The sequence below is a fragment of the Lonchura striata genome, chromosome 1A, assembly GCF_050655825.1.
Source record: "Lonchura striata isolate lonStrDom1 chromosome 1A, ASM5065582v1, whole genome shotgun sequence".
Taxonomy (NCBI): Eukaryota; Metazoa; Chordata; class Aves; order Passeriformes; family Estrildidae; genus Lonchura; species Lonchura striata.
This window is the reverse complement of record NC_140741.1, coordinates 59917346-59930613: the sequence shown is the minus strand read 5'-3', so window position 1 is coordinate 59930613 and position 13268 is coordinate 59917346. Positions and strand designations below refer to the sequence as shown.

At 46.5% G+C, this 13268-nt stretch overlaps 1 protein-coding gene across 5 annotated transcripts in view; it reads right to left on the bottom strand.

Moving 5' to 3' along the window:
- Positions 1-160: 160 nt before the first annotated feature.
- LOC110483136 (solute carrier family 23 member 1) overlaps positions 161-13268 on the bottom strand; it is a 33174-nt gene continuing 20066 nt past the window's right edge. For all 5 annotated transcript variants that reach the window (XM_085568547.1, XM_077783579.2, XM_085568546.1 and 2 more), the window contains 9 exons: positions 12001-12160; positions 10485-10666; positions 8628-8748; positions 8141-8297; positions 7706-7959; positions 4553-4717; positions 3584-3692; positions 2543-2638; positions 161-1417 (listed from right to left, as the gene is read on the bottom strand). In XM_085568547.1, coding sequence (XP_085424673.1) covers positions 1149-1417; positions 2543-2638; positions 3584-3692; positions 4553-4717; positions 7706-7959; positions 8141-8297; positions 8628-8748; positions 10485-10666; positions 12001-12160 — 1513 coding nt within the window. In that variant the 3' untranslated portion in view covers positions 161-1148. The remainder of the gene's footprint in view (positions 1418-2542; positions 2639-3583; positions 3693-4552; positions 4718-7705; positions 7960-8140; positions 8298-8627; positions 8749-10484; positions 10667-12000; positions 12161-13268) is intronic.

Here is a 13268-nt window from a genome sequence, read left to right as displayed (position 1 = left end):
TGATCATAGTTCACAGGAGTGCAGGCCTGCAAGTGATTCTTTGAATAGCACCTACCACTCGCTCCAGCAACCACCTTGAGAAATACCATTAGAGTGTACATGTTATTATTTATTATACTTACAAAAAGCAAGTATTAATCTCAATGAAGGAAACACAAGGTTATGCTACAGCAACAGTTTTATTACACATCACCAGCAAACACAGGACCACATGTGATCACATTGCATGTGGCCCTACAGGTTGAAGAAAACAGGGAATAAGGAGCAGTAACCTGCACACCTGTTTTCCAGAGAAGTGCTTATCACCACACTAGACCAAACAGGTACACAGCAAGGGTACACAGGACACAGCAGTAGCACAGGGATGTGTAAGATTGTGACCAGAACTGTTTTTTCCATTATTTTTGATGAGGATTCCTTCATCTTTGTAGGGTTGTGTGCCCTACAGTTTCTCCTGAGACTCCTCCAGCACTCCAAAGGTGGGATACATTTCAGTGAAGCTGGTTTTTTTTCTGTTACGTCAAGAACCTAAGGTCTCTAGAGTCCCTTTGTGGTTTGAGGCAGAAGAGACAGGTTCAGAAGACAATCCATCCCATTAACTTTAGATGCCTCTGTTACAACAACATTCATTCAACTGGCTAAACTATGGGAATTTGGAATGAGATGAATCATGCCCTAGAGGCACCTTGGCCAGGATGAGGTATACAACACAAGGTGACAGGTGAGTGCTGCTTAAAGGTGCTGAGGATTAATCCCAACCCAAGAAATGCCTGAGAGTGGTACATGGAAGTTCCTTCAGCTGCCAGATCAGGGGACAGGAAACCCTTCTGCCTGAGCTGAGCAGCTGCCCCTTAGGGTGCCCACAGGTCAGTGCAAGGAAGGAAACGGAACATCTTTCCTAGGCATTTCTTGGGCTTTGGTGTTCCCCGAGTAGGGATTAGGTTCTTCCCAGAAGTGAACAGGCAGGTCGAGAGAAGGAAAAAGTTACTTCCTCAAGGCCATCAAGTCAGCAGACCTGGGAAGAGGGAGACATTATCCTTTTCCTGCTCCCCCCTCTGACAGCTGCCAGCTCATGCTCAGATGATAGGGGCTGCAGACACAATTTCAGACCTCTATTTCTAAGATTAATTCTCTTGCAGGCGAGGTGCTTATATCCTTGTATCATCACCAATCTCAGAGTTTCTTTCTAAGCTTGCTTTAACATTGATTTTCTGCCCAGCAACCTTCATTTCATCCATTCTCTTGTCACAAGACAGTCTTCTGGGGCAAGCAGGGAGATAGCGAAACCAAGAGACATTGCAATATCTGGTGCCTACGCCAAATGGAAGATCATAGACCTTGGAAATGAGCTGAGAGCTCTCCGTCCCTCCCTTGTGACTTTGCTTCCATGCCAGGAGCCCCCGCTCCTCCTGTGTTCCTGCAACAGCAAAGTGAGGTTGTTGTGTTTATAACAGCAGGTGTTTGAGCATAGGACTGCTTTGTGCGCCTCACACCCACTGCTCAAATCCCAGCAGACCCAGCACAAAATACAAATCCCTTCTACTTAAATCCTTCCAGCTCGAAAGAGTTCTACAAATACTAATAAGCTTCCAGACAATACCCTTTTTCCTGCAACAGCTTCCAGATAAGCAGCCTTCTCCAGTGCTTTCCACAGGAATCATGTATACCAAGAAGTTTACACCTGCTATAGGAGATCCAAGACCTGCTCAAAGGGGAGGTTCATGCAGTGCTGGGAAAGCAAGGCTGGATGGTAACTGCCCAGACACTTCAGAGCAGATTTAGCTAGCAGTTACTAGTCAGTCACAGATATTTACCCTAGCCAAAGGAATTCCTAACTGCCTGTAACTGCTGTGGCAGTGAAATCTCTCTTGGGAAAGGGAGTGAGCACCTGTAAATTCAGCCCAGAGGAACTGATGATTGAAGGCTGCAGGAAAATTAATGAGCCAAAAGGAGACTGGCTTTCTGAGAAGCCTCAGACAGTAACAGAATCTGGTTAACAGAGTATCCTTTCTTCCTACCCTTTTCCTGCAGCAGAAAAGAGGGTCTCCTCTCCTATTCTTATGCTCTCCCTTTCCATGCTAGATGAAACTCCAAGGCTCTTTGCTGCCTGTGAGGGCCAGCACCAGCCTTTCCTACTGCTTTCCACTGCTGTGGCTTTAGTTCAGCCTCAGTTTTAGCAGCTCCCATACTGGCACACATTGGCTCCTTCCACTTCTTAGAGCTGCTTTCCTCTCTTCTTTTAACTAGCAATATGGTTTTAGGCTGGCATTTTCCCTGAAAGACATATTTGCTAAATAAACCTTTTCCTCAGCCTGGGTTGTTCCTGAAAAATTATTTAATTTTTTGATAAGCTGCTGTTTACCAGCCAGAGACCATTTCAGTGATGTCTCCTGTTCCTCACCCCTCTCTGGGAGGAGTGCAGTCACACACATGGTTGCTAGAACAACTCCTATCCACAGAACAGGAGTTATGAAGACAAAAAGTACCAGGGATCAAACCCTAGGACAGGCACAAACTAGCAGCTCATTTCAGTAAATCTTACCTGGAATGGTGTTATCCAGGATAAAGCCCAAAAGTCCACCCACAAACATGCCAGTGGTGAGAAGCACCAAGATCACTTGGTCAAGCTGGATGATTCCTAGCAGAAAAATAAAACTTTAGATCATGGCACAGGAAGAGCATTTTACCTGTCTTATCAGCAACATTTCTGGTGCCAAGAGGCTGCAAGCTGCATGCTTGCTTGGACAAGACTTGCAAATCCAAAGCGGAGCGTAAGATTTGGCAGTGGAAGGGAGAATGATCTCACAGCCAGTTTCAGACCTACAGTTTCACAGACCCACAGTGGGCAGGAGATGGCTCATAAATACACTAAGAGCTTATTAACAGTGCAGACCCCAGCACTGTCTGACAAAAAGCCACTTTCTGCTCCAAACACATTCAGCACTTCCACAACATAACACCTAACAGCTGCCTACAGGAACATGAGCTTCAGCTCCCAGAGAAATATGAATGTATTTAGCATGGGATTTCACCTCAAGGTCATCAGGTGTGATGTTTCCTCTTGAGGGCTGATGGCCATGAGCAAAGCCCAGTGGCACTGAGCATCTGATAGAGTATCTATAGAACATGTGGTTTGTGGTCCCAGCTCTTTAATCAGCCCACCCAGCACACCACGTATGCTTTAAGAGAGGACACTCTGGCCTTTGTGATGAAGACATTAGTCACACAAGACACAGTAAAGGGCCAGCTGTTGGGGAACTGAAAATTTCAATAAAGTGAACTGGATGGAATTTAGTAGAGGAATATGCTCTTGCATTTTGAAAGCACAGCATTTTATTGTGTATGAGCACATAAGAAAGCCTCATTCATTGAGAACCCAGTCACTGACCAAAAGCAGAGATTTCTGTACCAGAACTATGCATCAGAGCAAAAGGCAAAAATAGCCCTCACAGAAAGAAACAGACAATAGTCAATGCACAGGTTTCAGCATTTTATCAGGAAAAATTATATTTTAAAAGATTTCTCTGGTCAGCCTTTCCTTCAGTTTTATGCTACAGAAAATGCATCTGATGTCACTTCTTACCTGTTTCCAGCAGAGCACTATTTTTGCTTGCCCAGTTGGGAATTGTGAGGCCAGCAAATAGAGAAAATCCAAAGATAAAGATGTTTCTTGAGGAGTTCATATCTGTATACTGCACAGAGAAATTCCATAAAATACATTAATAAAACTGTGGATTACTGTTGTGTTCATTAAACATGTCGGTATGCAAACACTGAAATCAGGAATGGACCCAGCCCTGGTGCTGCTGGGGGCCATTTGTGAGCCTGCAGTCCCCAGTGCCAGCCAGCCCTGCCCATACCAGTAAGGGCAGCCCACTGTGATTTAGCCCCTCTGGGTACAGCCCCTTATCTTTACCTGAGGAACTGCCAACATAAATGTTTCCATTTGCTGCAGTGTGATTATAGCTGACACAGTCTGTAAGAAACTGACTTGAAACTGAGGGATCTGTGTGCAGTTTTGGGCACCACAATATAAGATATAAAGCTATTAGTGAGTTTCCAAAGGAGGGCCACAAGGATGGTGAAGGACCTTGAGGATAAGCTGTATGAGGAGCAGCTGAGGTCACTTGGCCTGTTCAGCCTGGAGAAAAGGAGGCTGAGGGGAGACCTCACTGCAGTCTGCAACTTCCATATGATGGGAAGCAGAGGGGCAAGAACTGATCTCTTAACTCTCATGACCTGTGACAGCAAATGGCACAAAGCTGATTCAGGGGAGGTTGAGGTTGGATATCAGGAAAAAGTTTTTCACCCAGAGGGTGGCTGGGCTCTGGAACAGACTCTCCAGGAAAGTGGTCACAGCACCAGATTGACAAAGCTCAAGAAGTGTCTGAACAATGTTTTCAGGCACAGGGTGTGACTCTTGGGGTGCCCTGCTCAGGGCCAGAAGTTGGACTCGATGGTCCCTTCCAGCTCAGCTTATTCTATGATTCTCTGTTTCAATGAAATCAAGTCCCCTTCACCAGGGATGAAGCAGTGCTCACACAGCTGTTACCTGTAAATTGGAAATCCCCACTGCCACGATAACTCCGAACATCACAAGGAACATGCCTCCAATCACAGGGATGGGAATGCTGGCAAGCATTGCCCCAACCTTCCCGAAGATGCCGCTCAGGAGCATGGCACAGGCAGCAGCAATGATCACCATTCGACTCCCTACCTGGGGCAAGAGGAAGAGGAGGCAGTCATGCACTGACCGGCAGAGAAACGCGAGGGGTGGCGGGCACCAGTGCCAACCTGCAGGTAGGTGTTGCAGCTCTGGCCCTAGCACTCCATGGCATGTTCAGGAACAGGTTTGGATCCAGCTGCTGGTGAGCTGGGATGCTGACACTGAATGGGAAGTATCAGTATTTGTGCACCATAAATATTTATCATGAAAAGCACTCTGAAAGCACCACACCTATTTACTCAGTGTTAGCCTCTCTCCTACTATTGACAGAACTTCAACAGTTTGCTATTAAACTGAAATTAAAAAAAAAAAATAGGAGCACAGTAATAGCCACTTGTTCTTGCTTTAGCCTAGAAATATCTTGGCATACATACAAGCCTGGTATTGCAACCCTCCAGCCACTTCACTGGACAATCCTTCCACCAGGGTTTGGATTGACATCCAAAAGTGGCTTTCAATTACGTATCCCACAATGATCCCTCCATTTCCTGGAGACCAAGATTTCAGAGACCAGAGCTGGCTGGTTGCTCCATCCTAAACTCTGGGATCTGATATATTCTTTCTATGGTCAATAAATCATTAGTAAGGAAGTCTTTTGCTCTGATCCTATCTCTCACCACCCATCTATCTTCAGTAAAACATTTTTTTTCTCATTTTTTCCGCTAGGATGAGTCAGGGTGGTTGAGCACTACAACAAAGATGGGATGAAGCACCAAGTCATGCCCTTTATTCACGTCTGCTAGAGCATATGAATAGGAAAGAAAAAGAGTATCTGCCAAACAAGGGTTGAAAGAGACATTTATATGGAAAGTGAAAAGGAAAGCAGCAATATTCATTAAACTTCCAAGTCAAGATATGCCTTGCCCACACCAAAACCTGAACTGCCTAGAGAATGATGCTAAACTTACAATATTTGTGTCAGGGAAGCTCTGTAATCCTCTGCGAACATTTTATAATTCAATTAAATATTTTAATCCCTCCCTTTAACTCTCTGAAGAATGTCTAATTACAGGACAGGCTTTTTTGTGAATGCTTTCAAAAAAAACATTCTCAGTAACTAATAGTGTCTCTTTTTAAGTATTTTTAAAACATGTCCATTTAAAATATTTTAAGTCTTTCTTTATTGAGAAAGATAAATTTAAAAGATATGGTGTGGACTTTATGTGCATAAAATCATGCATTGCCTTCAGGTGCTTAATAGCTTTTTATGCTCTTCGGCTTAAAACCTTGGGACACTATTACCACCTAAATGTTAATTAATAAAAGTCAACAGATCTATTTGTTCCAGGATTAAGAACAAAGATTCAAAGTCTCGATTTGCCAAAATGTTGAATTACCATGTATATGGAGTTGGCCTTAAGGACAAAAGACCTAATCCAGTGAAAGCACTGTGACCATATTCTGCTAAAAGCCACTAGTTTGGAGTTTGTTTCAATTATGTCAGGAAAAAAAATAAAATCAGTTCTCTTTCTTAAGGCTGAAGAAACTGCAGGGTTCCGCCTAACATGGGGTGACTCTGAGGCCTTTGCTTCTCTTTAAAAATCCACCTTTTCTTGGAAAGGAGTTCTCAGTACTGGTATACTGGGCCTGATCAAGCAGTTTAAACATTGGTGCCTGGTGCCATGTAAGATGTTGCATTTTGGCAGCTTATAGCAGCTTCTCCTTTTCTGCCCCTGTATGTAACAGATCTCCAAAGACCTCTCCAGTGGTGCTGGACATCTGTGTTTAAGAGAGGAAACAAGTCCCTTGTGTTTCCATTTGTTATGGAAAAATATGTTTCCCACATAAAAAAATAAATTAAATCTGCCTTGTGCTCTCAGCATCCCCATCTGTCCCAGCCAGAGTGTTTACACTGATTTAAATTGACTGAGATGACACTCTATTTTCAGCTCTTACAAGTGTGGACAGAGTGGGCAGAGATGAGATCCAAGGGAAATATCTCTCCTGAATCAGCAAGGATGGCATGTCCTCCTGAAGGACTTAGCATACATTGTGAGAATACATGTCCTATAATCTGGTAATTATGAATTTGGGCAGCATCCCATACATACAATGCATGCAGCAAACTACACATCAGGAAAGAACTGGCCCAGGTAGCTGGTTAGTATGCACAGACTTCCTAGTGACAATGCACACAGGATGATAGGCTAAACTGGACTCCAAGCAGACATCCAGACAGCCCTTGGTGCTTGAGGCAGCCACCTCAGCCAAACCTCAGCAATGTGTGAAAAATGGTTATTGTGAGTGAAGTTTATAAAATCCAGTGAAATAAACAATATTTTAGAGTGGAAGCTGTAAGGAAGCTGCATTTATTTACTGACTCACAGCTCTTCTGGCATGATATTGCTTATTGGCAATGATTTGAAAATGTTGTTCAGTTAGCCTAAGTGTCTGTCAGCCTATCCTATGGTTGCAAAGCTCAGTGAAAATCTTTTATCTGATTGGCAAGCTTATCTCTGGAAATTTCTTTCCCTGATAAGTGCAATTAATATACTCAAGGGACTCACACACAAACCTTTGCAATCACATTTTATAATCCTGAAGAAATAATCTACCTTTCACATGATTGCCATCCTTGGGTTATAGAAGTTGTGGAATTTGAAGCCCTGTTAAATATTCACCCTTTCCCTTTCTGTCCCCTCCCTCTCCTCACCCGTATGGGTTAGCTCAGATGTGGCATTGTCTCTTCAGCCTTACCTAGGCCAGGTGCCACGAGTGAGTGCACTAATTCCCTGTGCAGGCAGAAGCAGAGAAAGGGCAGCACTGCCCACCTCTGTTAAACCATCTGTAGTGCCGCTGAGCTGGTCCCCAACGTGCCAAGGCACAATTTTCCCGTGCTGTAAGTTATAAATGAGTTACAAAACTTTGGGGAGGTGGCTGAGATCACCCCCCAGGTCCCGCACACAGCGCTCTCCCGTACACACCCGTGCCGGGGAGCCCTCCGGGAGCAGCGCAGCCGCCCGCTGCAGCGAGGCTCACCTTGGTGATGCCCAGGGCGCCCACATTCTCGCTGTAGGATGTGGTGCCGCTGCCCGTGCCCCAGGCCCCGGCCAGGAGGCAGCCGATGCCCTCCATGCCGATCCCGCGGCTGATGGCGTGCTTGGGCGGCGGCGGGGCCCCGCACAGGCGGGCACAGGCGTAGTAATCTCCCACGGACTCCAGCATGGACGAAATCACCCCGGCTAGGATGCCAAAGACCCCAGCCAGGCTCACCGTTGGCGTTCCCCACTGGCCTGCAAGTAAAGAGCTCGGTTTAGGTGGAAGTTCAGGGTTTCATTTGCCCTGAAATCTGCCCCGGGGGAGGAAGAACAGCAGGAATGCCTGTGGGTGTTCGCCTGATTTTTGACCTTTCATCTCCTCCTGGAAGCCATAGGTGGAGGTGCAAGCAGGATGGGGAAGGGGAGGCAGTGGTACCTGGGTAAGGCAGCCGAAACCAGGGAGCCTGTGACAGAACGTCCCCACGGCTGTCTGTCCGGGCCAGGTGGCCGTAGGCACTGGGGGCCTCAGGGAGAACGCTGGTCACTGTCAGCACGTAGCAGAGCAGCCAGCTCAGGGAGAGCCCCAGCAGCACCTGCCCATCACAAGCAGCATGGGGTCTGGTTAGGGTATGGCTGCGTCTCCAGCACGGCTGGGGTGGACAATGTGTCCCCGCCCGACCCTTTTCCCTGCACACGGAAGGGAGGCAGAGAGGCAACAGGAGCTCCTGGTGGTCCTCTCTTCTTCTCTCCCTCCCTCCCAATAATCAGGGCCATGGGGAGCTTTTCCCCCTCCACCCCTTACTACACAGGCTCAGCTGGGAAGCACTCACTCATCTGGACACAAGTGGAAAGAGCCCAGGCAGCCCAGGGTGGGTGAGCCAGTCCCTGACACAATTCCCTGTTATCCAGGAACCCAAACGTACCGGGAAGATCTGGAAGAGGTAGATTGGAAGGAAGTGGCACTTCTTGCCTCTCTCATAAGATGGCAGCGGCACAGCAACATTTTTCAAGTACTGAGAGAACAGAACTATGAAAAAAATAGTCCTAGAAGGAGGGAAAACGAGACCATAAACAAAATGGGTGTCCAGCTGCCCACCTGTCCAAACATTAAGTGAAGACCTGCTACCCAAGAACCCAGGACTCCAAAGGACCCATAAAAACAGGTTCTCAGCAGTAGAGGGTGGCTCCACACTCCACCAAGCCAGACATGGGACAAGCTTTCCATCATATTCTACTGATAGCTCCGCATAATAACTCTTTTACCCTTATTGTTTCAAGACTGACACCCCAGGCAGTGCATCTGTGAGCATGACACAGTCGCAGAAAGGTTAAAAATGCCTCCTAAGTGGAAGAAAGACCTGACAGATATGCAAGGTTCAGGTTCTGCCTGTGTCATTCAGATACACTAGAAATACAGGATTTATTGTTTCCTGGTTTCAGGTTTACCTATGCTGCTCTTCAAGGGGCAAAAAGCTCCTGTAACACAGAGTAAAAGAAGAGGATTTGGTTTGATTGTGCAAATCCCTGCTTTGAAAATAAACAAACATGGTAAGGCTGCACATGGTGCCCTCAGAGCCAGCAAAGAAGAGGAGAACATGGCTCTCTGTCTGCGACGGCTGCGTGATGGAGGGGCCCTCCACGGCAGGGGTGTTCCAGTGTGTCCCTGGGAGCACCCAGGGCTTGCACTGATGGAAGAAACTGCAGCTGCAGCTCCTCTCCCATCCCTCGTGTAGGACACATCTGGGAACAGCAGCACATCTGAGTGCACTCACAGCCTGCCCCCCATGTGCCTTCTGCCCAAAGAAGCCAACCAGATGAAACTGGAGGCTACCACATGTGGAGAGAGGGCAGGAACTGGGCATCCCACTTGGACTGCTGAGCTGGTAGAAGACCATAGACATTTCTTGGGTTAGCCACGCCTCTGAAGGGCTCCTCATTGTTTTACAAAAAATCTAAATTTTATACATTGAGTGAATTAATCTGGATAGGAATTGTGATAAATCAATTGCACCAGCTGAAGTGCACTGACTTTACTGGAAAACTGTTAGTTTTCCCCATGTGAAAAGGTGACAAAGTGTAGGTTTGTCAATAGTCAGGGACAGGCAGAATTCCAACAGTGCAAAGAAAACTCTATCCTCACTTCTCTGCAAAAATACTCCATGACATACACAGTTCAAAGCACTGGATGACTGGAGGGAGAAAGTCTGAGGAGGAAGTGGTTTCTATTAGTGGTGTCTAATGGTACAGAGTCCAGATAGACTGTGTGAGTGCACACTTTGTCTATTTGCATAAACAAAGATGCTCAGCAACCTTAGAGCTCTGAAGAGAACAATTCCTCCTACTCATGTGAAGACAATACATAAAACACCAGCTATTTCAACATAGAATACCTGAATGCTCAACTTGGTCATTTTAGGAATGTGTTTTAAACTTATATAATGGGTGTGTAAAACAGTGTATATAGACAACTGTAACAGAGACTACACACACATGGGAAAGGCTTGTACTTCTACTGACCTATGAACTCCGTATTTTTACAAAAATCAGTGTTTTTTAACTCATTTTTGAGTTTTGCTTTGTTGCTGAGGGCTTAGCCTCCTGGGGTTTGGAGGAGAATGACTGTGTCACATGGCTTCCTTGCACAAGCCTGTCACATGTTGGTGCTCAACAAATAAACCTTGAACCCAGGGGAACTCTGCTACAGACTGTGACATTTGGTTTCATATTAGAGGCAGGTGATTTGTGTACTCTCATCTTTTCCACAGAGATGTGAGACTTACAGGAATGCTATGCCCCAGTGCTGCCCAGCCATATTTCCAGCTGACTCAAACAGAGGTAGTGCAACCAAGGTGATCGTGGGGGCAATTGTCAGGGGGCCGATGAACCTCATCAGAAATCCAAGCAGGCCAGAAAATCCAACAAAAATTTGAAAGCAAGAAGTTACAATGATAGTTCCTTGCACCTGGAAAAATGGAGGATGAAAACAGAGGTTGGAAGGAGCTCCAGCTGTTGAGCCTTTTCTTCATGTCAGTGCAAATCCAGTATGAGAGCCAGGCTCAGTCTCTAGTGACAGACTGGCATAGAGGCCTCCTGCTGACAAGAGTAAAACCTAGCTCAGAATTATATGTGGGAAGGACCATCAAAGCAGGAGCACAGCAACTCCCCCCTTGGCTGATGGATTTAGTCCTCACCAGGGTGTATTTTGTTCCAGAGATAACCCCCTCCCTGCCCCCTTGGGCCACCCAAGCATGCATCATCTGCCCTGCACTCTCCTGCCTGCTCCCCCAAGAGAAGGAAAAAGCTCTTGCCCCAAAAACAGGAGCAGGACCATGATCTCCACTGATCTTCCTTGGGAAGGGCTTGGGTCTCTTCAGCACACTGCTGAGGCAAGTGACTCATCACAGCCTCTTTTTTTTCCCTGAGTATCAGTTTTACCCTGTGAATACATTTATCATCCTGAAATTCCCAGTGTTTGACAATCACTGCCAAGGAGCCAGCAATTACATTCTGAAATGCTGCTCACCTCCGTGTCAGCTTCAGGCAGGGGCGAAGCTGCTCTCTGCCTCCTCAGATTTGGTGACAAGCTCAGGCTGGAACCTCTGTGATGCTGAGCACCTTCCTTCCCCCAGCTCCAAAGGGAAGAGAAACACAGGGAGGGGCTGGGTGAATGACCCAGGCTGAATTGAGATGTCAGCAGTGCCCTTGTGATAGATTTATGTGTATCAGCAGAGAGCAACCTGTGCTGCACACGTGAGCTTTCAACATTTCCCAAGAGGTTTGGAAAACACACCAACAAATGGATCCACAGAGGCAAGTTTAGTCACTTGCTCTGATAAAGGCAATCAATGTAGAATAAGGCAGTGAGGCTCCTGACCTTTCCTCCTCCCTTCTGATTACCTAAGAATGTCCATTTCCTTAATATTTACAGTAGGTTTTGCCTAGCATTTTTTTACTAGGTTTCCTGTGCTTAGACAGGGTTCTTTCCTCAAAAATATTTTCCCTCCCTTTCTTCTTCTAGGCTAACCACACTTTATAGAGAAGGGATCTGACTGGACCATTGGAGACTTTGCAGGGACCATAAATCACATGAGGAGGTCTGCATGTCCCCTGTACAGCAGCAGTGAAGCACCTACTTTTTTGATAGAGAATAGATGCTTAGAATGCTGCAACAGCTTGAGGGCAAGGTTCACTGGGAATAGAAGTTTCTCCAGCTGTGATGGCTGTGGCATGGTCAGGCACTTTACTAAAAGCAAACAGCCCTGATACAGAGCAGGTGCTGCTGAAAATGCAATATACCTCTCGCATCCGTGTCTGCCAGACTTGGATGAATTCTGGTGAAGAGGTATTCACCAGGGTGGCGTTGTTTGTCCAGGCAGGGCACTTCCAGTTGGGGAGAGACAGCATTGCCAAGGTGGGGGTCAGGAATGTTAAAGTGCCTCCTTGAATAATAGGCAGCCTGGAAGGAAAGCAGAGGGAGAAAATAAAAAGTGAGAGTGCTGGAAACTCTTCTCCATAAAGGTGAGAGAAAGGAAAGCAAAATAAATTTAAAAATCAGTCTGCCCATGGCCTCTGACAGCATCTTTTGAATTGTTGTTGCAGGTCACCATCACTGACCATGGGTAGGAATTGCTCATTGCATGAAAGAGCAATGACATGGGGTAAGAGCTGAGGTTCAAATACCAGCAATGGAGGGGCACATTGCTGCTACAGTCCAAGCCTGCTACCCCATGTTAAGGAAAAATGTAGTGCTTCTAATGGCTGATGAGACCACAGACCTGCACAGAGTAGGAAAATTCTGGCGGAGGGAAGAAGACCAAGGAAGAAAGACAATGAGACACTGAAGAAAAGCTCAGCATCAGTCTTGCCAATATCCAGCTGCTTCCTCTCTCCCCTCTGGCTGCTTTGGTTTTCTTCACAAGGTGCTCATGCACACAAGGGCATGCACTAACTACTCTCCATGTCACAACAATCCTCAGTCTGAGGGTGACAGAAAAAGTGACTTGGCTTTTAATATACCAAGTTTTAATGCCAATTACTCTTCTGCTTTTCCACTGAAACTAGAAAGGAAACCTGCATGGAGGGGTCTATGGGCACTGACTGGGTGAGACCTTGGCTCTCCTGCCACACCACACACCTCCTGGCTTAGAGTATCTCTCCCTCTGGGAATCCCTTGGGCTAGCAAGGAGCTTGCATTTCCAGAGGAGTTCAGCACTGGCTTCATCCAGAGATTTATACACCAGAGCAATGCTCCTTTGAGCTGCACCAGCCTCTTTTCCATGCATGAGAAAATGAAGGCAGACACCTAAAAGGCCTGACTGGTTCCTCAAAGCCTCACATAAGCCCCCATTGCAGTGCAAGTTCTCCTGTGTGCTTGAAAAATCCTAAACTGCCTGAGGGTGTGCACAACATCCCTGAAATGGCCAAGGGAAATTTTCAAGGTGCCTCTGTTTTCCTCCCTTTAGGGAGCACCCCTTGGAGGAATCCCCAAAGTAACCTCTTCTTGTGCCAGGAGCTCTCACGGCACCTGTTCAGAAAAGCCATGGGACAGCAATTCAGGTGACTGA